The sequence below is a fragment of the Polyergus mexicanus genome, unplaced genomic scaffold (assembly GCF_030449975.1).
Source record: "Polyergus mexicanus isolate NDT 795.1 unplaced genomic scaffold, iyPolMexi1.0 SCAF_13, whole genome shotgun sequence".
Classification (NCBI taxonomy): Eukaryota; Metazoa; Arthropoda; class Insecta; order Hymenoptera; family Formicidae; genus Polyergus; species Polyergus mexicanus.
Window position 1 is genome coordinate 9,509,458 of NW_027223333.1, and position 27,620 is coordinate 9,537,077.

At 33.8% G+C, this 27,620-nt stretch overlaps 6 protein-coding genes across 17 annotated transcripts; 2 read left to right on the forward strand and 4 right to left on the reverse strand.

The window, feature by feature from the left end:
- Positions 1 to 32: 32 nt before the first annotated feature.
- On the reverse strand, positions 33 to 1,486 carry Acbp1 (Acyl-CoA binding protein 1). Its single transcript, XM_070305551.1, has 3 exons — positions 1,341 to 1,486; positions 540 to 654; positions 33 to 440 (listed from the first exon to the last, which is right to left on the reverse strand). The coding sequence occupies exons 1-3, from the start codon at positions 1,353 to 1,355 to the stop codon at positions 301 to 303; spliced, it is 270 nt and encodes an 89-aa protein (XP_070161652.1). The 5' UTR covers positions 1,356 to 1,486; the 3' UTR covers positions 33 to 300.
- A 3,659-nt stretch (positions 1,487 to 5,145) lies between these two features.
- On the reverse strand, positions 5,146 to 12,721 carry Glct (ceramide glucosyltransferase). Its single transcript, XM_070305485.1, has one exon. The coding sequence runs from the start codon at positions 11,416 to 11,418 to the stop codon at positions 10,222 to 10,224; it is 1,197 nt and encodes a 398-aa protein (XP_070161586.1). The 5' UTR covers positions 11,419 to 12,721; the 3' UTR covers positions 5,146 to 10,221.
- Positions 12,722 to 13,417: 696 nt separating this feature from the next.
- On the reverse strand, positions 13,418 to 17,654 carry Hay (ATP-dependent DNA helicase hay). Of its 3 annotated transcripts, XM_070305482.1 has the most exons (15): positions 17,456 to 17,653; positions 17,051 to 17,256; positions 16,824 to 16,934; positions 16,581 to 16,730; positions 16,329 to 16,499; positions 16,047 to 16,238; positions 15,841 to 15,938; positions 15,641 to 15,747; positions 15,239 to 15,535; positions 14,874 to 15,142; positions 14,625 to 14,789; positions 14,337 to 14,523; positions 14,123 to 14,271; positions 13,894 to 14,010; positions 13,418 to 13,711 (listed from the first exon to the last, which is right to left on the reverse strand). In XM_070305482.1, the coding sequence occupies exons 1-15, from the start codon at positions 17,487 to 17,489 to the stop codon at positions 13,583 to 13,585; spliced, it is 2,382 nt and encodes a 793-aa protein (XP_070161583.1). In that variant the 5' UTR covers positions 17,490 to 17,653; the 3' UTR covers positions 13,418 to 13,582. The 3 variants fall into 3 exon arrangements, with proteins under 3 accessions (XP_070161583.1, XP_070161584.1, XP_070161585.1); XM_070305483.1 differs by lacking the exon at positions 16,824 to 16,934; XM_070305484.1 differs by lacking the exon at positions 13,418 to 13,711 and having other exon boundaries at positions 13,960 to 14,046; positions 17,456 to 17,654.
- Positions 17,655 to 18,171: 517 nt separating this feature from the next.
- On the reverse strand, positions 18,172 to 20,628 carry Dus2 (Dihydrouridine synthase 2). The gene is made up of 5 exons (XM_070305579.1): positions 20,108 to 20,628; positions 19,182 to 19,695; positions 18,843 to 19,088; positions 18,437 to 18,781; positions 18,172 to 18,349 (listed from the first exon to the last, which is right to left on the reverse strand). Exons 1-5 carry the CDS (start codon positions 20,295 to 20,297, stop codon positions 18,238 to 18,240), a joined length of 1,407 nt encoding a protein of 468 aa, XP_070161680.1. The 5' UTR covers positions 20,298 to 20,628; the 3' UTR covers positions 18,172 to 18,237.
- LOC138938538 (uncharacterized) lies at positions 20,168 to 26,336 on the forward strand. Of its 10 annotated transcripts, none has more exons than XM_070305586.1 (5): positions 20,168 to 20,813; positions 20,907 to 21,063; positions 21,160 to 21,497; positions 22,702 to 24,008; positions 26,238 to 26,327. In XM_070305586.1, exons 3-4 carry the CDS (start codon positions 21,329 to 21,331, stop codon positions 23,151 to 23,153), a joined length of 621 nt encoding a protein of 206 aa, XP_070161687.1. In that variant the 5' UTR covers positions 20,168 to 20,813; positions 20,907 to 21,063; positions 21,160 to 21,328; the 3' UTR covers positions 23,154 to 24,008; positions 26,238 to 26,327. The 10 variants fall into 10 exon arrangements, with proteins under 10 accessions (XP_070161687.1, XP_070161690.1, XP_070161683.1 ...); XM_070305589.1 differs by having other exon boundaries at positions 21,165 to 21,497; XM_070305582.1 differs by lacking the exon at positions 20,907 to 21,063 and having other exon boundaries at positions 20,168 to 20,862.
- On the forward strand, positions 26,275 to 27,617 carry Tpnc25d (Troponin C at 25D). Its single transcript, XM_070305591.1, has 3 exons — positions 26,275 to 26,382; positions 26,789 to 27,209; positions 27,301 to 27,617. Exons 1-3 carry the CDS (start codon positions 26,380 to 26,382, stop codon positions 27,327 to 27,329), a joined length of 453 nt encoding a protein of 150 aa, XP_070161692.1. The 5' UTR covers positions 26,275 to 26,379; the 3' UTR covers positions 27,330 to 27,617.
- Positions 27,618 to 27,620: the final 3 nt, after the last annotated feature.

Sequence of the window (27,620 nt, forward strand, 5' to 3'; positions counted from 1 at the left end):
TAAGAAGGATAATAAATTGTGACAGAGAGATATAATTTTGCGACAAGTAATTTTATGCTGACTGTAATAAAGTGAATACAAGATTTATAAACGAATAGAACAAAAATGTGCATCCTATACAAGTGCGTGTAGCTGCTAAACAATAGAAAATTGATAACGTACTACATCTGTACGAAATCATTCACGTGTGCGTACATAATGCTTCCTGTACTTTCCTTCAAAAATGAAAAATTTCACGAACATTTCAATGAGATTATACGCGAACATTTATGCGCACATATATGTGTGATAATGAATCCATTACTTTTTTCCAATTGAAGCAATTAATGATTCCACTTTAGTAATGTAATGCTCTTTCGCCGTTTCTTGTCCCAGGCTTTTTTTATTGTGCCAAGCATCCCACTTTGCTTTTCCTTTAAAATCCAACATACCAGGCTTCTCTAAAAAGAGAAAGTTGAAAGACATTATCGAGAGATTACACATATGAGAGCGAGGACGATAAATAATGAATTTTACGCAAAAATTCTGTGAAAACAAACCTGTGTTACAATCACCGACAGTGGCTTGCTTGTACAATGCATAGAGTTCAAGCAGATGCTCGTCTTGTGGCTGTGCTGCCAATTCCTTCACCGCTGTGGCTGCATGATTAAATCTCTGAGGAAAAAAATGTTTATACAAAACGATTTCTCTCTATTTCGTACTTTTTTTTTTTTTTATCTGGTGAACAGTAGCATTATTCAATTAAAATAATAAGTACGCAATTTACATTTGCCAGGTCAGAAATAGCTGCATGTACCAACAATGCGATTTGATTATTAAAATATGGACAGTTTTTTTTTTTTTTTTTTTTCTAGTCGCTATATAATTAATGCTTGATTTATCCATCGAGCTATCATAAATTATCAATCTGATAATTTACCTAACCTATCTGCCGATTCTAGCCTAGTGAACTTTTCCCTCTTTCTGTCTTAGATTTATCATTAGAGAGGGAGAAGAGACAAGCAAATTTAACAAAAGTTACTTTTATTAAAGGGAAGCATATTTTTTTTTTTGCTGCGCTGCGTTAGTACGTCGTCTTTTTGAAATAATTTTGAAAATAATCAAATTTTACGCGCGATAGTTAACATCTAGTATAAATATGTGTGAATATTTAAAAAAAAAAAAAAAAAAAAGTTTGTAATTGGCACAAATGTCACTAGTTTTACATTTCACTCTAGTCAAACTTCACTCACTCTAATAATAAATTAATGATCCGAGGACGATTTCGCGCGATATATTTTTTCCGCCTGTAACATGACGGAATTTTTCGTCAATTGAATAAATTTTAATCTAATCCTTACTTCGTCCAGCGACATGATAGAAAATGCTAGCACTCTGACACTGAAATTATAGACGATGATGATCCTGCGAGGGAAGAATCGGTACGAGAACGAGAGGCGGGAAGTGTCGCACGAGTACTCGTGTCGACGAAAGCCAACGATAAAGTACGTACGTGGCCGTATATACGTGGTCCTCTTAACGTTCAGCTTTTAACGCAATGAGTAATATTTAATGCAGGCATTATCGAGCGACCTTTGGAACAACTGAAATCATCGCTATACGAGCTTCGATATGCTTCGACTAATTTATTTCGCAATAATATCATGCGAAAATGTACGGATATTTTAATGGAGAAAACGCGATGGTTTTTTTTTTTTTTTTTTTTTTTTTTTTTTTTTTTTTTTTTTTTTTTTAAGCGATCTAAGATATCAAGAAAGACAATTTAATACAATCATACAAAATATATATCATATAGGTATTCAAATTTTATGTCGCAATGTTTCGCTTTATGCTGCTTTGTATTTAGTATGAAATTACGATTATTATATAATATATAATAATATATATTATTGAACAAAACGCCCGTTGACGTAATAAAGAAGTTGAAAATCAAAAATTTCTCAACATAGAGCGTAAACCGAAATATTTATCTATATAAGAAAAATTACGTGTAAAGAAGTTATATTAAATAACACGCATATAAATTATTTTCGGCTCAAAAATTAGTATATAATAACTAAGAGAGTATACTTGTCAAAGTAAAAGTTCAAACAAACGCGCAATAAAAAATCGTAGAGGATGGACGCTAATAATATGCCACTTTTTATTGCGATCAATTCATATATATATATATATTTAATTTAAAATAATACCGCGTCAATGTAAAAAATATATAGTCAATTCTCTTTTCATATTCCGTTTAGTTATTTTATTTCGCCCGTTGAATTGAATCACGGACAGTGGTGCCCTCTATGTAAAAGTGTTTCTACCGAGCAAATCAGATGATATATGCCCTGTTTTACCGTTATACGAGCAGCGACACGTGGTAAATGATTTATTACGCAAGAATGTTCGATCGCGTTAGAAAAATTTAATATTATTCTATTATTCACATAGAAATTTACATTTCGAATAAATTTTTTCACAATTGTAAAAATTGTAAATGGTAGAAGAAAAATATTTTTTTGAGAAGCACGTCGTAAATATATATGTCTTTTTCGTTTTGATTAGGATGACGAGATATTTTTGTTTAAAGCAAAACAAATATATATTTTAATATTTATAAATACATATTTTAAATAAACTCTCAACAAAATTTACAATTTCACTATCTTGTCTTGGCATTTTGAATTAAAATAATTATAATGATGTATTTATATATGAGAAACTCGGAATATATAAATTGATTCCGTATAATCACATTTATTCAATTCTCTTCTTTTTTCCTTCCTCTCTCTTTCGCGCGCGCGTACGTACGCTAACGATAAGCTATGCATTGAAGGCTTTAAATTTATACAACCACATTATGCGAGAAACACAATGAGGCCTACGCGAATCATCAACAACTCGAGACTGATCAAGATGTATATGACGTCGTAAATTTTTCAATTAACAATTCAGACGACCGAGGTGATATGTCAAAGCTATACATAAAATGGCTCAATCATTAATTTTCTATAATTATACGAGAATAAATACATACTCGTCGTAAAATCATAAATAATCGATAACGCGATAACGAAGAGCCAAGAGAGTTCGATTACACTCAAACAACAATAACAAACAAAACTATACTATATCATTTGCGAGAAACGGCTCTGATTTCGCTGCTTGACTCTATTAAAAAAAAAAAAAAAAAAAAAAAGAATAAAATGTCTGCTACGTTTTGTCTGATCATTCCTTCGTAATAGATGAATTGCATCACGCCGCGTCGTATTGCGGTATTTTTACCCTTGACTAGTCGGTTCACAGTGTATACGTTCTCGTTATCGTATCCCAAAATTCAAAGTATAGCTACCACACAATCAAATATTACGTACAGAGTATAAAACAATCGATATAATCCTAGAGCTCTTTCTAATTATAATTCATTTCAATCGCTTTTCAAAGTACGTCATGTTTAACGATATCGTGGAATATATCTGTTATGATCGGTTTAATGAACGCAAAATTCGTGCTTCTTCCTTTCTCATTCCATCGTATTGTTCAAATATATATACATATATATTAGGTCTGTACGAGACACATGCCGTAATATAATATAACACAATGGAATGCAGCGTATAGTATAATACAATCCAACATAAAATAGGATAAGGTTTCATAATGTATCATTGCGTATGGATGGTACGAATATACGTATGCTGCAAGCCACACACTTTTTATGCGATGCGGTCGTGCTCTTTCCATTAGTATATACGTTCTTTAAGGATAACGCCATTTCCTTTCCCATTTATCAATAGTTTATTCAAGGAAAAATGAAAGTCTGAATCAAATGGCTCATTGTAAAACGCGATATTAGAAACGTACTTGATGCTTTGAAAAATGCATCTGCAATAAACGCAATGCAAATTAAATTGTACGCGATAATAAATATATATGTCATATACAGGGGAAGATACGGAGAAGAAAAAAAAAAAAAAAGTATGGAAAAGAGCAGCATAATTTTTTTTTTTTTTAATCTCATGTACTTATAAATAATCAAATCTCTTACAAACTTAATCGTTCAGTTTTTAAGAATGTTTATATGTTCAACTAGTTTCATTTCATCGACAGATTCGGCGATCAAGAGACACGGATGAACAAGTTCATTATTGGCATCTTCTGTGTTCGAGTTCTCGAATGGATGTATCATCTTTTCACGCCTATAAATTTTCTAGATGTTTTGAAAAAAATAATATAAAATGGTCGATCCAAGAAATTCAAAACCTACAGGAAGGTAATTTATATTATTTATATTATATTAATGTTTAAAGTCGCACAACATATTTGATCGCTATTATTATATTTCGACACGGCCTGTCTGTTGCTTAGCCATATTTTTTATTCAAATGTGGGGAAGGAGGAAAGATAAATAATTTATTAACCTTCAAGTTTTCTCTCTCTCTCTCTCTCTCTCTCTCTCTCTCTCTCTCTCTCTATGAGATAATCATTTCACAGCCATACGCTAATATATTAAATAAAAATGCAAATTCTCTCTTAGAATAAATTTGATACATTGGCATCACTGTACTTACTATAGCGATTTAATTTTTTACTTCTTAAAAAATAGTAGTTTGACAAGGCGTACATCGTTCGCTGGGTATATTTCATAATATTTCATTTTGAAAAATCGTGTTTCTTGAACACGTGCGGATGGTAGTCTTTTTTTCGATTGCTCGTAGCTATGATCGTTTCGGGGAGGGGGGGGGGGGGGAGAAGTTTTATATAAAAAATATGAATGAAATATGAAGGGATGTAAAGAAATATATATCGTGATAAATTATCGTTAGCATTTTCTGCGACTCTGTTTTTATTTATCATATATCCGCATTGCAAATTTATGTTCGGAAAGTTGAAAAAAAGATTATGAATTTTAAAACTAAATTTATTCATAAGATAAATTTGTGGACGAATGAACGAAAGAAAAATATCGCATGCAAGACGTAAGTAAATGTTTTTAAAACCAATGGATTATTGTTGGCGATGATAATAAAAAATACACATTCTTCCTATCTTTGATTCTCTTTCACACACACGCAATCATTATTCTCTCTCTTTCCTTACTATTTTTTGCGAATCCATATATATATATATATATATATATATATATATATATATATATATATATATATATATACATACATTACGGTGCAATAATTATAATATATTTTGTGCTCATATATGAAAAGTTTTACAAAATCAACTATGAAAGAGATTTAACTCGAAATTTATGTTCTTTAACGCGTTTTCATAATGTCATGTTCAGTTATTGAAAGTTATAAAACTTACTAAAGTTAGAAAAAAAATGTATGCATGACTTATTGTCAGAAATAATAGTTTACATTCGGTTTATTACTAACGCGCATTTAAGTCACGTACGCGTCAACTATAATTAAGGACATTACGTCTTTTGTTTCGAAAAGTAAGAAATTATAAATATAATCCATTTATAATGCAAAAATAAATATCTTTTTCAGATTAAATTTTATATACATGGTGCAACTGTTCCCGTATTATTATAATATCACCGGAGGAATAATATGTGACAATAATACTACAGTGATGAAGAGAAGAAATAATAATAATCCGCTTAAGCAGCAAAATAAATATATAATGGAATAGTGAACTGTATTGGATACGGATTGGATCCAAACGAGCGTGGATAATGACGAATTGCAAATTTTAGATATATTAATTATGAATTTTTCATCGAATTCTGATAAAATTTCAGAGTGTTAAGATAAAGAATTATCAAGTTTATCTCGATCAACGGAAAACTGAAAAAAATGTTGTAATAAATCTTGATATATCACACTATGTCATTTTAAAATTTGAAGGATGTAAGATCTCTCATCAAAATGTCAAGAGAATATATATGTGCATATTTCTTGTGTGAAACGAGTATAATTATGTGATTCATATACATATATTGAATTCCACCAAGTATTGTACAAAGATTTTACTCGCACGGATATTATATGTTTTGCTTACATACATCCCGAATTCGGATTAACAAAGAGAGGGAGAGAGAGAGAGAGAGTGTGTGTGTGTGTGTGTGTAAATATTTACAAATATAGAATTAAAAAGAAAAAAAAATCGTATTTATATAAGAGCTAATTGTAAGATAAAAATGTTTGAAAACAAACAATGTATGAAGTTAAACAAACTTGATAAATATCGTTAGAAAGAGTACCGTTTTCAACTCTGTAAATCTTTTCCGGAAAAAGAGAGAGAAGAGTTTTGCATAAGCGCAGAAGATACACGCATTATACTCTGGCGCTCTGGCCACAGATATTTGCTTCGATTCGTATCGTTCGACTTACGTGTCAATCGATGTAATAATGTTCGATAATTTATCTCGAGATAGATAAGCCTATTTTTTCTCTAAATCAATATCGGAAATATAAATTTCTTGATCGAGACACGCGCGCGTTTCTTCTTTATACATATAGGACCTACATCATCGAGGTCGACGATACATATTATACATAATATATTAGAGAAATGAAGACTGCAAGAAAAATCAAATTGAACATTTATTTATCAATGTAAATTAGATGAGATTTACGATGGCCGTGCTTGCCACGCCTTTGAAATACGAGACATGTAGTCGCACGATATAAAATACGTGAGGCGAATGCATACGCGCGTCCTTGCACAGCATGCGTGTTTGTTACATCTGCATCGCGCGACAGATATGTTTGTATGATATTTTAAAACGGATTACACGTAATTATGTGTAATAACGAGCAAATTATAAATTAATTCTCTGCTATTGTCCACATTACCGCGTATGGTATCATGTACTAACGACATACGTTCAAACGTTGAAAATGATGCAAAAATTCATTGCTTTATCGTATTTTGACCGAGTTATTTCGGATGCGCTTCAAATCGTTGCGGAAAAATATGTCTCTCGCATAACGATTTACGTTTCTGAACAATGCTAAATAAGGAAAACGCGCTTCGTCAGCGCTTTTCAATATTTATGAAATGCAGCCATTTCGTTGCGCTGTTTATGCGCACGTCGGTACAAACACACATTGTTTTTTAACAGAATGGAAAATTCTTCAATCGATTAAAAAAAAAAAAGAGAGAGAGAAAATATCGCTAAAAAAAGCTATTGATTACAGATAAAAATGGAGAGATCGTAATGACTCAATGATTTGCGAGTAAACCGGGAAGTCGTAATGACTCAATGATTTATCTGCGATATCGCTTTGCTGATTCACCTCTAGCTTGCAATTGTATAGCTGGCGTGATAAACAGTCACTTTATCCTATCGACTATATTCGTGCTTAATGTTTTAGAATATTCCCCGATACAAATAATGTGTCATAAGTTCACGATGGATGTATCAATACGCGTGCTTTCGTTTTATCTAATAAGAAAAAGAAGCGTAATAATGAAACGAAATCTTTTATTTATATCTTTCACGAATTTTACATCTTTTAAGATAAATAATCTCGATTAAAATAAATTTTTACGAGATGATCAGAAATTTTCACATACACACACAAAACATAGATACGCGCTAATTTGTCAAATTTTTACCGCAAGATTATACATCAATTGTACGTGTGTTGATAAATTTTTATTGTTTTTTTTTTAACAACTCTCGCGAAACGTATTTTTTATGAGAGAAATTTGTATTCCAATTGTGTCGTCATGAAAAACAATATTTTCCACTTAATATCGTTTGATATAATGACTCGGAGAATCATTGAAGAGTCTCACAAACTATCAATTATATATACGAATATATGAAACTCGATAGTTAATTGTCATTAACTCGATAGTCATATTAATTGGATATTGTAGTACCATCCCGTACGTACAGACACCCTTGAATATACCGAAAAGATAGGAAAAAAAATAATTTAAATTGGCGTAATCGTTCTATTTGGAGTGTTTATAAATCTGGAACAATCTTTGACTTTATTGAAGCGAAAAGGAATTTACGTATCGTATATTTGAAATAATGATATATTATCTTTCATACAATGAGTATATAATCATCGATTTGATAAAATAGATAAAATATCAAAGATAAAATCAAATGATACTTATCGTTAATGTGGTACTTGTTGCTTTTGCTTTATTTGAAAGTTTCGTAATAACGTGTACAGAGAGAGAGAGAGAGAGAGAGAGAGAGAGCCAGCCTAATGTTTACGGGATTTCAATAATAGTTACTCGTTTATAAATTCGGGAGATTAAGTCGGGGCCTTATATATCGTCCTAAGTGTGCGTTATTCGAGTTTCAAGCGAATGTTGCAAGCGTACTATGGAGGGCTCGTTTCCACAAACCAAATAATTGCGACAAAAGTATATATATATATATATAAAAAAAGAAAAAACATCGATTATCGGGATAAGCTGAGACAAATGATGAAAAAAAATCTGTTATCGAGATTATCCGCAAACCAAATAAAAATTTTCCAAGTAAAAAACAAAAGAAGGAAGAAAGAAAAATGTTGTATTAAACAAAGTAATGTAAACGTGTAAAGGTGTAAAAGTTATATATATATATATATATATATATATATATATATAAAAATTGTATCAATGATTTTACTGTAAATTAAAAGAATTTCTGTTTACGTCGATCGTCGAAGGAATCGATATTTGGATTATCGATGCCCAGATAATTGATGTTTTACTATATACAAATATATATATATATATATATATATATATATATATATATATATATATGTGTGTGTATCTAACGTTAAGTACAGCGTGAGTACAGTTTTAATAAATCAGCAGTAACGAATTACGTAACCTTATTATCGTATACGTATATACTTCACGCGAGAGACTTTACCAAGTTTCTAGGTCACTAATAATTTTGCATTTTGCAAGACTGCAGAAAATTGAGATATAAATAGATGCGCGACAAAAATACATGTGTCTATGTATACATTAGTCTTATATATATATATTTACACATAACCATACATACATACATACATACATACATACATACATACATACACGGAACACATTTACACAATAAATTCAAATTTAAATTTATACAGCCAGGATGTGTGCGCGAGAACATTTATCCTCGATTTGCTACTCCCAATTGTTGAAAACCTTCGAAGAATCACGCTCCTCCAGATTTCGTATCTGGCGATATTTATTTATCCTGCTAATATTTTTAACTATAATATTATATATATTCGCGCGCACCAACCTCGATACATTTTAATTAATACAGAATGCGACGCATGTGGAAAGACAAATGCCGTGCGATATCGTCGCGAAAAGGAACGATATCGTCGACCTGTACATTTAAAAATCGCGACTAGTTACGTATCTATAAAAACTAATTACAAATAAATAATATCTTTGCAACGAAAAGAAACCTCACGAATTGCACACTGCATTTGGGCATATCGCGTGACTCGATGGAAATAATACGCGTACAAATCGATTCGGCTAACTTTGTGTCTCCTTGCGCAAATAAAATTTTCCATTCTATTGTTTTACATTTAATGCAATATTATAACTTGTGCCATCTTTTTTCTAGAATATTATATACTTTTGAGAATTTACATATCATCTTTGATAAAATTTAATAATGGGACAGAATCTATATGCGATTTGTCCGACATATATATTTCTTGACATTTTGTATTATATATGAAAAGAAGAACCAATTCGCCTCTCGTAAAGTTGGACCCGCTGGATCGATTCGCGCGACAAGTTGTGAAACGCGTAATATCGCACAATAATCGTATAAAGTATGCGTAAGCGAGGCATCTCCGAATAATGTATTTCGCATATATTATATTATGACAATTTCATTTGTTCGGAACCCATTGAATTTCTACATTCAAGCTATCAATACATTTTGGCAATTAAGTCGCAAATAAAAATGTAATCAATTTCGTTTTAAATGAGACAAAAGCGCTTTGTTAATTATTTTTAGCTCGATTTTACAAAAGATCTTGTTTCGATCCTTGATCGGTTATAAATTAAAAAGCCATCAGTTTTTCTTTCTTTTTTTCTTTTTTGTAAAAGAAAGATAAACTAAAAGCAGCGATATAATTGAAATTATACTTGATACGAGAATTTATTATTAATTAATAAGGGGGAAACGTTGCCTATGTTTCTCTGTTTAATTTGACAGACACACACACACATACACGCGCGCATGTACGCATGCATTCACGCATACAGAGTGTAGAATTTTTAATATTTGACTTTCGTCTTAACTTCTTCAGCGACACCGCCCCATTTGAGCTTATAAACGCGCGAGCGCCACTGTATGAGAGGATCGAAAACAGCCTGAAGGAAAAGATACGGTCTTGTAATCTCGCTGAGCCACCAACCGTACACAAACTCGAGTTTATCGAAGGGCAACGGACCGTTTTGCACGACGCATAGTAGCGTCCAGTCGAACATGAACCACAAAAGTATGTGAACTAGATAGAAAACTAAAGAATCCCACTCAAACAGGACGCTAGCCGCCCAGGAAGCGAAGCCGCCCAGGATAAGGCATTCGCTGAGCGGCTCGAAAACGATGGTGGTGGGTAGCATCGCCACCCGTAGCTTGGCCCATCGTCGTAGTCTCGCTTGGAAGGACGTGACCTCGCAATGACCGCTGTTTTGTAACGCCGGTTGCGAGGAGACTGTTATGCGCCAGCCGCGATCCGTCAACGACTTGGCGTAGAAAAAGTCTTCGGCGAGGTAGATACCGAACGCTTTCAAACCACCGACATCGTCCAGAATGCATTTCCTCAATAGAGCCGACATGCCGGTATGGCAGTTTATCCTAAGCAAATCCGCGGCCAGGTACATCCGGGATTGTACCGTACCGAAGAAGATCTTCTCGTACGCGGCGGCGAAACCCTCGCGATCGCAGGTGAACGGCATCTGATGGACCAGGGCCACCTTATCCGTCATATGATTCACCATATCCAGCAGAGTGTCCTCCTTCATACGTATACCGCTGTCGCTGATGAGCACGAGCTCGTACTTGGCGGCCTCGTACGCCGGCTGCATATTGTTGATCTTGGGATTTACCCCCACGTTGCAACCACCGACGAAGAGTCTGGCGTCGGTTTCTGGATATTTCTCCACGAGTTTGCGCACCAGCATCAGCACGGGATCAGAATCGTCCTCCACGCAAAATAGTAGCTCGTATCGGGGATATTCCATCGCGAAGAAGGTCTCGAGATTGCCGAAGAGATTCGGATCGACTCCCATCAAGGGCTTTATGACGGAGACCCCCGGTAACGGCGTTTCGTAACTCGGCGCTTGATTCATCTTCCGATGCAGTTTCCAGCGGCCGGCGATCAACGCCAGCACGTGCACGACCCACATGCCTGACCAGAATATCATAAAGAATATCGCGAAGCCGTAAAGAGTATATAACGTGAAGTTCATTTTCCAGAAGCGAAGCAAAGGGCGAGGGACGGGCGAGGGGGCAAGCAAGGGACAAGGGGGCGAGCGAAGGCCTCTTTAGGCCTTTAGGCCGCACCGCGCGATCTAGACGGATGTAGCGGCGTGCCCGGCGCGCCCCACGCACCTCACACGCCTCACGCGCTTATTCTTTTCCCCTTTTCCTTTTTTCTTTTTCTTTTTCTATATTTCTTCTCCGCTCCGTTTTCGCTGCTCGCGTGCCGACGTACCCGACATCCGGGCGTCATCCTTGTACTCGGGTATCATCGCGCTGATCGTTGATCGGTCTGTTTGCGGCACGTGCCCGACTCGACTCGACTCGACTCGACTCGACGCTACGCTACCTACTCATCGGTTATCGTTATCGTTTCCTCGGGGCAGGGGCAGCTGCAACTGCAGCGGCGACTGCGACCGCGACGACGACGACGACGACGTCGACGACGACGACGGCGGCGGCGGCGGCGGCGACGACGACGGCGGCAGCGTATTCTCTTGTTGAAACGCATTCACAACCTTTAACCGGGTCGTCCGATGCGTCGCTGCCCCTTATCTCTCGCTCTAATTCACTCTAACAGCCTCTAGATAACCTCCACCTCGAACCGCGACAATCGTCCGAGTCCGAGTCATCCAAGCGCGTCATGCGCGTCATTCGCGTCAACTGCTCGATGCGTCCGTGAAGCGGCGGCTTCGCTCTTGCTTGAAGTGAGATTTTCGTCGAGCGAACGGGGCGCTTGGAACAAGCGCCGAGTCGACGACATACGAGCCAAGCATCGTCGATCGGCTTGATCTTGCACCGAGTACGAAAGGTACGAGACGAAAGAGACGCGTAGCCGCTCGATGCTTTATCTTTATCTTTATCTTTACCTTTATCTTTGCCTTTGCCTCTGCCTCTGCCTTTACCGGTCACACTCTCACTTTTCCCCGCGCTAGTTCGTGGCATTGACACTTTTTTTCTCTCGACACTCTGACCAATCGCACTATTATCGTACTATTATCTCTCCTCCGGTATCCATCGAGTCCCGTCCGTGTCACGCGAATCCAGACATCGAGAGACGAAAAGCGAAAAGGATCTTTGCGGATCTTGACGGTTGACGTTGACGGCAAAGCGGAACGGTTCGCGTCTCGCTTTTCGCCCTCGTCCCCACCCCGAAATCCGAAATGCCTCTTAACGTGGCGCGCGCAGCGCGTAGTGCCGATCCAATGACGCGTCCTGGCGTCTGGCGTCCTGTCCCTGTCACTGGTAACTGGTCCCTGGTCTCTATCGACTCTCTCTCTCTCTCTCTCTTCTTTACCCCTTTACCCCTCCGTCCTTTTCTCGTATCTATTACATATGTATGCACGCGCATACGTCCCACGTCCCACGAATCATACTTTTATTTCGTCACAGTGACTCATTTATCTAATGTGCGGGTTACCTCGTGGTTATCGCACCAATCTTCGATTCAATCGCATCTTGCATATACGCCTTGTATATAACTAGATAACAAACAGCCATTGAACTATACAATATACTGGAAAGCGCGCAAGTGGAGATTCTGCCCAATGATTTCGGGCAGAGAGAGATAGCTGCTAAGGAGTGAGGCTGTTTCTGTTTTTGTATCGGAGAGATAGAGAGCGAGATAAGTTAAATATATTAGAAAGACAGAGAAGGCATCTCCCTCTTAGAGATCGGTCGTTTTTACCGTGGCTCCTGGCTCTTTTTCTATTATATATATATATATATATATATATATATACACATATGTTATATAATTCAATGTGAGCAGAGAATATAGATTTACTTTTAGATTTAGATTATCAGAGTAAAAGAGCTGTAACAAGCCGACGACGATCGGTTACAGGCCATCATCGGATTTAGTGATATATTTTGTCTCACTCTATCGGTATAATACATTTCATTATACATATATATATATATATATATATATATATATATATATATATATATATATATATATATGTATGTATGTATCTTACAAGTTTGCGATATTACAAATTTGTCTTTTTATATCATTTGTGTTATATGATTTTATCATACATAGTGTATGTTCTTATTACAAGCGATATGTAAAATAATACACTTAAAGTGATAGAGGATATTCATTTTTATCATTTTATATATTTCTAATCAGTTATGGAATAAATGCTCTTAAGTTCTAAATTTTTTAAAGAGAGGATGTTTATTTGCTGTCGATGAGCTAGCAGCTCTCTTGTATTCATAATAGACAGCATCATCCGCTCCTGACATTGATGTCATAGTTCCAGTTTTACGTATAATCTGGAAAAGAATTTTATTATTTTGATACACATACATACGTATACACATATACGAAATATATTCGTCACTATATATATGTTCCTAACTTCATTATTTTAAAAGTTTTACATCTATATATATATATATTGTATATATTGTATATATATCAGATTACATCTATTCTATGTTTGTATTATGCTCACCGCTCTTGATCCTTCGTTAGGTATTCTTTCTTCATCTGCGTCTGTGTCACTAGCTGTTAAAACTTGCTGCAACAATTGACCTTGTTCTTCTCGGTTCCCATACATTAAATCCGGCTCCTATTCAAATTAAAATTATATCTCACCATTGTATCTCTAAATAACAATGCAAATACTTTGTAAACATATATATAATTGAAACGTTGTATCATCTTATCGATCGAATTCTTACCTCATCCATGCCTGCGAGTTTTGTGATAACTTTGTAGGCATATCCTTGATTTACGAGAAACCGTTGGCGTTTTCTCGAGTAATTCATTTCCATTGTATCTTGCGATACGAGCGTATAAAAGAATGCGTTATACTCTTCTGCAATTGCTCCTGCAATTTGGATAAAACTTTTAGTTACGATAACTTGATAGTTGATAGATATGCAACGTATATACCTTTCTTAGCTCTAAGAATACGTCCTAATCGTTGTGCTTCTTGTCTTCTAGATCCGCCATGAGATGAAATTTGGATCAAGACATTAGCTTCTGGTAAATCAAAAGAAGTATCTGCTACCTTACTCACGAATATTGTATTCACTTTTGTATTAAATTTAAAGTTTTGCAAAATGTGTATTCTTTCGCTCTAAAAGTATAAATGATACATATCGTGAAAAACAAAAAACAAAAAAAAAAAATCTTAAAGTTATCGTTACTGCGCGCAACGCTCCCAACCTCTATACTTACCTGAATAGTAGGACCATAAATATACGGCTTATTCATTTTAACAGCATAGTGTTTTAATGCAAACACATTATCAGAAAAGACAATTGTTTTATCGCCACGTCTTTCGTGATATCGTATTAAATATTGGCAACAACGAAACTTATTTGGATTCATCACGTACAACAACTGAAATTATAAAGAGAAATATAATATATGTATAAAATTATAAAAGTTGTATACATGTAATAATAACAATAAATTCCTTCTAACCAGTTTTTTACTCATCTTGCAGCCAAGATATTCTCTATAAAATTCTGGTGTCATGGGGCACCAAACTTCTGCACACTGCACCCTCGCGATAAATCCTCTCTTTTGCAGTTCTAACCAGTTCGCCTCGTATAATTTTGGGCCGATTAAAAAATTTAAATCAGCAATTTTGTCGTCTTCCCGCAGGAGCGTTGCCGTTAAGCCCAACTTACAGTGAGATTGAACAATCGTTAGTACTCTACGGAACATTTTTGCAGGAATAGTATGTACCTCTAAAAGTAAATGCCACAATTATATTACATGTAGGAACCAGTGTTACTTTCTGTTTTAAATAATATGAATAATGAATAATGAATAATGAAATTTACCATCCAAAACCATAATGCCCCATTCTTGATCTTGAAGCCAACGCATCGTATTCTCGGCGTCCCAAGAACGCTTTTGAGTGTGTGTTATCATAGAATAAGTGGTTATCAATATGCCGCAACCCATAAATTTATCCTTTGCCTCGCTAGTAAATCGACAAATCATTGAATCATCAGCAGTGGACCACATTTTAAATTGCTGTTTCCATTGTTCTACAGACACACCAGAGTTACATAGGACTAAAGCGCGTTTACGTACTGTACAGCAGGCTGTCACTCCGACTAAACTTTTACCAGCACCTACATTTAATATACAAGATTGAAAATTGTTACAAAAACACAGTTTTTATATAAGGATAATATTATATTTAATATGGTTGGATAAGTTTTATCAAACACATTTACCACAGGGTAAGACTATTACTCCAGATCTAGCTCGCCCATTACCAAACATTTTCCGCAAACTTTTTTCTTGATAAGGTCTTAACACAGCTGATGGTTTCAAGTCGATACTGAAATATTACAAAAGTTACAACATCATTTTTAGTTTTTGACCCAAAATACGTAAGAAACGAGGTAAATTACTTTTTATTAATATTACTTACTTTATGTCTGGGTTTACACTATCATTACGGAAATCATATTCTGCCAATAAAGGATATTCAAGTTCGATACATCGTTTTTGTACAACTTCGATTTTTTCCTTTTCGCGATGACGACATATGCAGTTTTAATAAATACAGTTTTATATGTAAATACTTTATAACATAAATAAATAAAAAAAAAAATGTATTGAAATATAGATACATACCTGATTCACCTCAAAACTAACTGTTTTCAATTCTTGGTCTTCTTCTTCATCTTCGTCGTCTTTATCTATTTTGTCATAAAAAGAAGTTATGTCTTCTGGAATGGTAGCTGATTCTGCTAATATTTGATCAGATTCAGTTTCCGAATTTGTCTTACTAGATGCAGGAGTATTTACAAGTGCCTTTGATCCAAACTATATTTCAATACCAAAAAATAAGCATACTTCTTATTACATGCATACTAAAAAACTATTCAAATTGTTAGCGCATCTACTTGTACAGACCTGAGGGATTTTTGTTTTAGTTTGAACATTTGTGACAACATCACCTTCTAGATCTTCTAAAGGTTTCCTCAATCGACATTCTTGAATAACTGGATCTTTTAGTAACTTTTGTAGTACTTCAGGAAATGGTGATTCAATAAAATATTTGTTATGTTTTAATACAAGTTTTACCTGTACAAAATGTTTGATATTTTATCAAGCTTGTTTCTCGATGTTCAACAAAAAAAATTTATAAAAATTATTTTTACTCACTTTTCCATAAGATAATGTACACAGTTTTATAAACTCAATTATACCATCGGGAATACTAGTCTTACTCAATCTCTTTAAATATTCTATTATATCTTCTGTTTGCAGGCCTACGCTAACCGCAGCATAAAGTGAATATGCAGTCAATTTGTACTGAAAAGAAAAAATTGCATCATACATATTGCTTCCTCTCTCTAATAGTATTTAATTTTCTATCAAAATCACTTTTCTTTTTAAAAATCGTACTTCGTGAATAAATTCTGGTCGGCATACAGGTTCTGCTATTGCTATTAAAAAATCATGAGCATGTTTATACACAGGAGAAAAGGATTCCAAAAAGATGTGTCCGTTTGGTGCCTATAAAAAAAAAAAAAAAGTTTTTAGGACGCCTTTTAATACCTTTTTATGTCTTTAAACATTTCTCTGCAAGATGAAACCAATTCTTTAAAATTTGTGTAAAATTTTAATCTTACCACCCATAGCGGTCGAGATGCATTATCCGGTTTTAAAATCATTTGCAAACGATAATCCTTCGCTCCAAATTCATCTTCGATCGCACATTCATCCTGCTTTTCTACATCAGTTTTTGCCGCATCAGGCACACCATCTGCTTCATTACTGTCTATCGAATCGTCATCGTTATACTTATCGTAATCATCCTTACGCTTTTTCCATTTACCTTCATTTTAATAAATGTATTATTAATAAATGTATACGAGATGTAAAGTACAATTACTTTAGTGTACATAATGTACATAAGATTCAATATTAATTTAAAAACGAAATATGCATCCAATATAAAGAAATCGAGCAAGTTGAAAAAAAATATTCGGTTTATAATAAATGAAAGATAATCTGTAAAGAAACATATAGATTACTGTTATCTTTTTTAAATCGCTTTGGCGGACCCATTATTTCAAGATATCGTAATTACTTCCTTTTCTAAAATTTTTCACTGGCACTGATCGACCAACATAGAATCTGATCTTATTGCCTTAAATTTAAATAGACGGTAATATTTTTTACGAGTACAAAGTACTTAAGATTGACCAATATACAAAAACTTGGCCAAAACAAAAAATACACGACAGATCATACACACGATAACAGACTCGAACACCAGATTCGATATCGATAATCGCTCTGAGAACGATTAATGACGTCATTGCATCGTCTCTGCCAATAAAAGGCTTGAATTCATAGTAAAATATAGTGATTAATTGATCCGGGTTGAATTAACCCGTTCATTCGAAAACGCTATAATCAAAACAAAAGGAACTAAAATTTCTTTATCCTTATTGGTCAAATTTCGATCTTCAATGTATAGTCTGATACGAGCTTTATGGTTCTCGCACATTGGACGTCTATGGTTTAATATTATATGTTCTTGTTCTTACATCATACATAAAAAGTAATTAAATCACAGATAGTGTTAGCATTTTCGAATGTAGCAGGTTTAATCGCTCTCAAAGCGATTAAACCTGCTACGTTAAATAATACGCTTAATAAAACCTATGTGTAATCAATTCTTAAAAAAAAAAAAAGTCAAAATTTATTTTTATTTACAAAAAGAACAATATTTACATGTGTGCATTTTTTTCTTTATAATCACATTAAATATTTTCAGATGCATTAAATAGATAGGATATCTATCCAGGTATCATCGTGAAATGATGTTACCATTAGCAGAAAGACTTTCTTTATTGATTACTCCCAAAAAATAAAGACATACCAAAGCGGCACCTTGTTCAGCCCATTTTTTATTTTTTTCCCTGAAAGAAAGAAATATATAATAAAAAAGTAGGAATATAGAAGGAAAGAGAAATAAAATAAAAAATGTCTTCTCCGATATAACTTACCAGAAAGAGGAACCATATTTCCTGCCATCGACAGTAACTATGGAACAAAAGAGTTTATCTTCTTGTCGAGTATTATATATTGGCATTTTTTTACGATTTTCCTTAGTCCACTTGAGTAATCTAGTCTTCGGTAGCTCAGAGTCTGTTGTGTAATTGTTCCTCAAGAAAGCACAACGCATCAGAGAAACATCATTGTCTTCATGAATTTTTCTTTTATGAGAAACATTATTATCCTTTGTATCTTTCTCGAGCATTACTGGTATTACTTGAAATCGACCTAACAAACCCTTATCTCGAAATTCCTTATTTTTGGATCGGCAATAATCACCCAATTCCCATATTTCGCTAAAAAAAATTTTTTTGAGCAAAAATAGAGAGAGCAAAGGAAAAGAATAAAAATGCTCACCATATTTGTTCTAGCGTTTGCGAATCGAGGAACTTTCTCCCTAAAGGAGATTCCTGAAGCTCCCGTAGAATATTCTGTACACAATATTTCGTATTGGAAGGCGAATTGTCACAATCAACTGCATATTTTAAATATGATTTTATAACATTTTCCATTGATAGCAGACCTTCTTTACGAAATATTGAGCAGTTCCACTCAGCTGCGCGAGCAAGCATTACACTACTACAACCTGTCTCTTTTTTAAACCTATATAAAACAGATTAAATAATTTTTTTTTTTTTTTTAAAGATGCATGCGTGTGTGGTTGATCGATATTTGATAAACACGTCGAAATATTACCTGAGTATGTCGGAATGCTGTTGAATATCTTTGGACCCACCATTTGCAATGACTGGTATCGAGAGACTATCTGAAATTTGCTTGAGAACATAATTTCGATTGGGATGTTGCGGTCTCTCCTCAATCGTGCGACCATGTACAGCAATGGCTTCGATACCAGTAGAAGCGAGAGTGTCGCAAAGTTGGAGAGTTTCCTTCAGACTGGATAAAACGCGTATTTTACATGTAATTGGTATTGCGACAGTTTCAATCATCTTTCGCAAAATATTGGTCGCTTTCTGCGGTTCACTAAGAAGAGAGGCACCCATTCCTCCAAGCATTGAGAATTTTTTTGGACACCCCATGTTAATATCTATGCCAGCAACATCTTTTTCTACCATACGAGCAACTTCGGCCGCTCTCAATGGATCGGAGGTACCAATTTGAAGAACCACATGCTCTCGTTCCCGAGGACATGTACGAAATATCACGGTACCGTCGGTCTTGTCGATGTAATCGATTGTGCCTAGGACATCTGCAAATCAAATAATAACAATAAATAAATCTGAAATCTTAAAGATAAATTATATTAGAAGATAATAAAAGCCTGAAAAAACAAATATTGATTAAAATTAAGAAAAATTAATTATAGTTTGCTTCATTTAAAAAAATATCATTACTATTACTTTATTCGACTCAACAAAATTCAAGCCAAATGAAATGGACAACTATAAATATACATAACAATATATAAAAAGAATTAACTAGGATATTAACCATATTAATAATTACGATAAATGTATCGAATTTTGTATATTGATAAAAACTAAATTGTTATATACTTAAGTCATCGATATTAAATTCTTTCAGTATAATGTCAATGCGTGACAATTTTGCATAATTGTTCCAATTCTTGAGGGAAAGAAAAAAAAAAAAAATCATTTTACCATTTTCTCGACGAATAGAACGAAGTAATTTTCTATCGATCAGTTCTTCGGTGTACACTATGTCCGCACCATAGTCCAGAGCGAGCAAACGCATCGGAAGTGTTCCGATACGCACCATGGGCGCCAAAATGAGTTTGTTATCATAATTAAGTCTCGTTCTCGTATCTGTTGTAGTCGACTCTTTTTCCATTTTATTACGAACAATGTGTTATGACGATCCATGCAGACTTGCGAATATCAATTCAATCAGATCCACGTGGGCCTACATAGCGGATATTGATAAGCGAAACTTTGAATACTCAATTTATCGTTTTCGTTGTTTACCCGATTCACTATGTCATGAGGCATTGCATGGCATGTTTGTACACAATTATTTTGCCCATTAATTTGTCACTTCATTATTTTGCCCATTAATTTGTCACAGCCTAAGAACCGTGGGGCACATGGCACATGAAGTTTACAGCTTACAGCTGACTATATAATGACATCGCCCACTACGTGGCGCTAGTAGGATACCTTGGCCGGCTTACTTCAACGACTTCAACTTACTCTAATAAATATAATAAATAATAAAATATTTCACTCTCAAATATAAATAATTGAGATGCGGACAAAGTGACATAGGAAAGTGTCAAAGGACTGGCTGTGTGTGAAAATATCTCATTAAATAATTCTATCATTAAGAGATAAAGCATTCTCCATAAAAGTGAGTAGTTCGTAAAAGAAGCTGACAATGAGCGATATATTTTGAAAACGTAAGGATAATTTTGACTATCTAAAAATCTAAAACATATTACAGACAGACACATATATGCTCAATATGGGTGAGCGCATGCGGTTTGATTTATTAATATACTCAAATTAGGTCAACAATTGCGTAATATACTTATACATATGTGACGCTTTCGTTATTTCTTGTGTTTTCGTACATTTTTCTGAGAATTCCGTAGAAGCAGGTTATAATATTTCACGATATTATATATGGAATTGAGATTTGCCATTTGACAATGACACTTTATTATTTACCACACGTATCTACTTTTCGCGGCTAGACTAGGGCTCGTGAGGAAAAGGAGGAAAAGGAGGAAAAGAAAAAAAAAAGGCAACAGCGACGATAACGCAAAACACTCGGAAACAATCAAAAAGGATTCGAATGGAAAATTCAATCGATTATCCTCGATTAGGCGAGTTACTTGGAGAGATAACGAAACGGTGATCATCATGGTAAACGCGAGCAGCGTTGTGGCGCATTTCGTGAAATTACTGGTGACCGCGATATGCATGAGGCATCTCGCAGAGCCTTATCGGGCAAAGGCCTCGCCAACTATGTGGTCTCTGCGTGCCTTTCGAATTCTCTTCATGCATTCGATCTTGGGGATCTTCAGATTCGGTAAGGCGAATGCTGCCTCATATTTATAAATAATCCCTTTACCCACATTACATCTTTTCTATATAAACAAAAATCTTTTATTTCTATCAAAATACGCCAATACATAAAATTAATCTAGTTTTTCCTTAATTTCATTTCATTTCATTTATTTTCAGTTTACTTACTTAGACTACCTTCCTCGTATTTCTTTCAAATAATTGTCCTGAGTAGCGTTATAATCAACTTGGTTATATTTAATATACGCATGTATAATATTACTGGTTAGCATATTATATTTTGTTATTTTTCTACACAATTTCAGTTGTAAATATCTATTAGCTTTATGCACGTACGCATGTGTATCATTTCTTTATAATCTGCTTCTTTCAATCGCTATCCTGTTTGTTCAAAGCTTCATAACTTATAGGTATGGACCATCTAAGATTCCATGTCATAACTTGGGGTGGGGGGGTGGGGGGAGGTGGGAAGGTGTCACAGCAAAGAGTGATTGATACAATGTGACACATGGCCACACATGGTATTTAATTTTTGCGTCTAAATCGCTAATGGAAGAGGAAGATGTTTTCCATTTGTCAACGTTAAGGATTTACGGTAATTCGTACAAATTATTTGTTATCGTTGGAAAAAGTAAGGAACACTATTACAAGAAGAATATATTTTAATGGTATCTTTGAAATTCCTATATAATTTACTTAATCTTATAGCTATTTTGAGTTTTGTATTATTTCGCAATTTTGTCCAGATATACTGTTGTGCAACACTCTCTTAAATTTTTTCAAAAATGTTTGACCTTCAGATTTGAAACAAAATACGTATATGCAACATTTTAGAACATTGTATGCACAAGCATTAATTACCTACAATCTTTTACGTGCACGTTTGTTGGAATGTTTTTGTACATATATTCATGGTATTGTTCATATCCAATGCGAGTTTTGGCAAGCAGCATTTTTTTTTTTTTTTTTTTTTTTTTTTTACAATTATATAATTATTATTTCTTACAAGTCCAATAACGATCTAATAGTTTATGTTTATGGTATGGTCATGTGATCGAATTACACTTGTTTTCATACATTTTCTGCACAAATTATACCACAGTTATAACATTGAATCTTGTATCCTTTCAATGCCTATTTAATGCGATTGTATAGTACCCCAATATTTTTTTCTTACATATTTTCTTATATTATTTTAACATTTTCAGGAGTTCCGTTTACTTCTTTGTCGACACCTATGGCAAGATGCTTCCGAAACTTTTACGATTGGTTTACCAACGTCATTGAAATTGTTCCTTTGGCATTGCTGACATTTGGTATATTGACTGCATATCAGATAGATGAAAAGATACGTATGCTTTTATTGTTTCTTGGTACAATACCAATATTTTTTCCATTAGCGATAAAACAGAAGGAAAGACAAATTACGAAACTCCGTTTTTTAACTAATATCACTATCGTACTACAGATATTGCCGATAATGATACTTGGTTTGCAAAACGGCAATTATAATGTTATTAGTTTAGTTGCTTCCTATACTTTTGAACGTTTCTTTGTGGAAGAATTTTGTTATCGATACAATATACCGTACACCGATTTGATGCAATATTGTATATGTTTTGTTGAGATCTTTACAGTATCAACATTGCAAGAATTGTAAGAATTCAATTTTGAGTTGACTTATCTATTCAAGGCAATTGTCGTTTGATATTTAACAAATGTCGTTTGATTATATTTGATATGAAGATATATGTATGTTTGATATGTCAATTCTTAAAAGTGGCCTAAAGGATCTGCGCCATAATTATGATAATCTTTCAACAATTATTCTATAATATAGATGGTATGATATGTAACAATAGCATTATTTTGCTATCAGTTTATAAATTTATGTCAAAGAGATGACATAAGACAAAATAAATGTTTATGCTAATTTTTCATATATATTACATGCATTGCAAAAAGAACTGCCGATTTTCAAAGTAAGATATATATGTCAATTACAATTTTTATAATATATATAAAAATCAAGTCATTATTATATCAATTTTTTTATCTACGTGAAACTTGCATATATAGAAAGAAAATATTTAATCGCCGGCCTATATAAGTGCGCGCGTGCGCACACATAAGTGACCATTAATGATGATTTTTTTTATAAGTGATAGTGGCTGATATAGAGGTTTATATTCTGATTTTACGATTGAATATATAAAACAATTGTTGTCCGATTGATTTATTGTTTATTGTCAGGTGCAGTAGGTACATACTTTTATCTAATAATGTGTTATTAGAATTTTTAAGATTATATCTAATTCAATGATAGAGAATTGCACCATCAGAGCACAATTCTCTGACAGGAAAATGCTCCTATTTAAGACTTGTGTACTACAAGTTATCTACAGTTTATTAACAGAACATTTTATCTATAATGTTTTGATATTTTAATATAATGATAATAATTTTTTCCTACAAGATTTTGCTACAAATTTATCAGAGAGATGTATCAATTTTTGTAAGTGTAAAATTTTTCTTATACAAACTTTACCGTGTCTTTTATTTATTAACTGTACTTTACTAACAAATTCAAATTTGCATGTGTCCACTAAGCAAATGTAATTGCTATTGCTCATAAATATCTTTAATTTATTTCTACCTCTATTGAAATGTATTTCTTAAAATATGGTAAAAAATTCTACATATTTTTCGTAAACTGCATTTGCGAAGAGTGGAGTGTAACCTGGAAATGATTTTAGAACCAATTTTGTCATGCGCTTATTTATTCTTAACATCTGTTTCTTTATACATTTCGAGAGTAATTCGTACATTTTGGTAATCGGTAATTCTTTCTACTTTATTGAAACATTTATGCATACATTTTATTGATATAACAATGCGCGCTCGTTTATTTGGAAGTTTAATATACAAGATTTTCATAACTGTCTATATAATGAATTTTATTTGACGTAAACATATAAAAATTTATTATTAAAGAGAAAAAGAGAGAGAGAGAGATTTTAACGATACGACTATGTATACATTATGTATTCCGCCATAATTTTCTTATTTTATCTTACGAGTTTATGTAAGTGCGAATATAAAAACAAGATTAAAAATATTTCAATATCTATGATGATATTATTATTATACGGATGATGTAAGCAAGGATACATGGCGAGCAACTTGTGCGATTTCGATAATTTATTATTGGTTAATGAATTCTCAGAATATGATTTTATTTAAACCATAATGAAAATTCAGAATGAGTTCACCCAGCAAAAGCATCAATTAAAATATAGTTAAACATATATATATATATATATATATATATATATATATATATATATATATATATATATATTGTATATATAGGAAAGTGAAAAAAAAAATTATATTCGAATATATTAATCCAATGTTGGAAAAAGGAAAATAAAGATAGATGGTTTTGTCATACGATTTCTCGCAGTTACACTCTTTTTATTAAAAAATTCCGACACGTTAATTTGGCACGAGTAAAATTGCTTCGCGAAATTTGGCACAGTAACGCAATAACCATCGAATTTGCCTTGCTCGATGAGTGGATGCACTGAAAATATTTCCAATAAGATTATTTAGTATACATTTTATAGTAGTGGCGGTTGTGGTACAAGGCCACGCGCAATAATTTTATTATAATAGATGAACAATTTATTTTGTAATATTCAAAACATGAATCTTTTTCCAGTTTGTGATTAATAAGAATATTAGCAACTAAGAACAATTGAAAAGAATATCTCCGATCTATTTTTTCCCTGGCTGGAAAATGCGCGAGAAGGTGAGGAATCGTTTACGCCAGGAGGAACAGTCTGGGATATATTTTTACATCATTCTAGCTTCTAGCTGCATGCTAGGCATGTTGTAATGGTTTGCAGCCACGGAACGCGTAGGCAGCAACCTAAGAACGGTAATACGTTGCCCTATTTCAAGAGCTTCGAGTATCATCTAAGAAACGATTACATGGAATGGATCGCGCACATATCAAACGAAGGCACAATTGTTATTTTTATCGATAGTACGCATAAACGATTTGAAATTCATCACATCGTTAATTTATTTTTATCATGTAAAAAAATATAATTAACGCCAAATAAATTATATAACTAATTATTGCGACTAGCCACCGTAATATCGCTTTAATACTCTCTCTCTCTCTCTCTCTCTCTCTCTCTCTCTCTCTCTCTCTCTCTCTCTCTCTCTCTCTTTCAGCGTCTTCGTTAATGCGCATATAATATATAAATTTATTCATATAAATAATAAATATAAATACTTGCTAATCTTATACGTTTCTTTTATATATCGTATCGCTTGTTCGGCATCTTGAAAATAATCTCAAATATCGGTCGCTATTAATTTTTACTTTTTTATAATTGGATGGATTTTCATATACTCTGATATTAATAACGAAAAAACTTATTATATAAGCATAGATGAGATTATAGTAAAAACAGTTTCTCTCTACCTCGCGCGATATACACGGTATAAAGATATTTTTATGAGCGTTATAAAAATGTATTTTATTGTATAATGCGCTCAATGAACTCTATTTTCTCTTTAACGAAAATATCTGTCGACCGCGTCGAAGCTGATATTATGCATCGACCTTTGTACAAAACGACGTGAAGGGGCGTCGATACTTACTTATAACATATTTCATTTTTCGTCGGCGTTACGCGAAACTCTATTTTTGCGTCCACCAACTTTCTAGCTGGTTTAGACGATGACGGAGAGGAAGTCTTTATACCGGGACGGAAGAAGCGATTCTCTTCAAGTGTCCGTCGTCCGCCGCGTCTGTACGCTACTCACGGTTTCCCTAATACGGCGTAAAAAAGCCCCTTTATTAAGAAGCCATGGTAAGAAGATAAATCGGAAGATACTTTATTTGTTAAAGAAAAAATGGTGTAAATTTCTAAAATTTGATTTGCAAAAAAGGACTGTAAGAATGTCGCACACTATTCGGGTAATGATATTTGAAACTCTATAGGTGTTATTTATAAGAGAGAAGAGATATTTCTCTTACCCCACCAGTGAATAAAAAATGTTATTTTAGGCTCTCTCTTTCTCTCTTTTCCTCCCCCCCCCCCCTTTCTTTTCGCAAAGAAATGTTGATATATTAAATCTTTTGATGTGCGCGCACTTGCGGTCTTTTTCTTTAATTACAAATAAGAGCAATATATATATATATATATATATATATATATATATATATCGGGTAACATTTAAACAGTTAAAAGTTTTCCGTTCGGATATACTTTGTAGGAAGAAGATGATCAAAAAGTGGCCGTAATGCGTAAAGCGTTCCAAATGTTCGATACAACAAAAAGTGGTTTCATCGACACCATGAAGATCTCGACGATATTAAACACAATGGGGCAACTATTCGACGATGGTGAATTAAATTCTTTAATAGAGGAAAATGATCCGGAGGGTTCTGGCAGAGTGAATTTTGATGGTTTCTGTAAAATCGCCGGTCGGTTTCTTGAAGAGGAAGACGCCGAGGCGATGCAGGAGGAATTGAAAGAGGCGTTCCGATTGTACGATCGTGAAGGTAACGGATATATTACAACGGCTACATTGAAAGAGATTTTGGCGGCACTCGACGATAAACTTACCAATTCCGATCTTGACGGAATAATCGCAGAGATCGATACGGACGGCTCCGGTACGGTGGACTTTGACGGTATGTAAATTTACTGTATACGTATACTATACAATAGAACAGGGATTATTAATTTGTCGTTTGCTTTGTGACATTTAAAATAAATTTGCAGAATTTATGGAAATGATGACTGGAGAATGATCGTGCAGAACTAGAACGACAATGGATTGTTCAATCGCTAAAAAGGCAATAAACTTTCTTAATAAAATAATATTTTTCGGAAAAAAGATTATTTTATTTTATCATTAATTAATCCTTACTTATATGTGCATAAAATTGGTAGGAAATGTAAGGAAGTGCATAAGAGAGAGGGGGAGAGAGAGTTGTGTTACAAGTAAATATTTAAATATCTGCGTTTTAGGGCAATTTATTAATTGCATTTGCTATATCAATAAATCTTTTTTTGACATTGAATGAAAAAATAAAAAACAG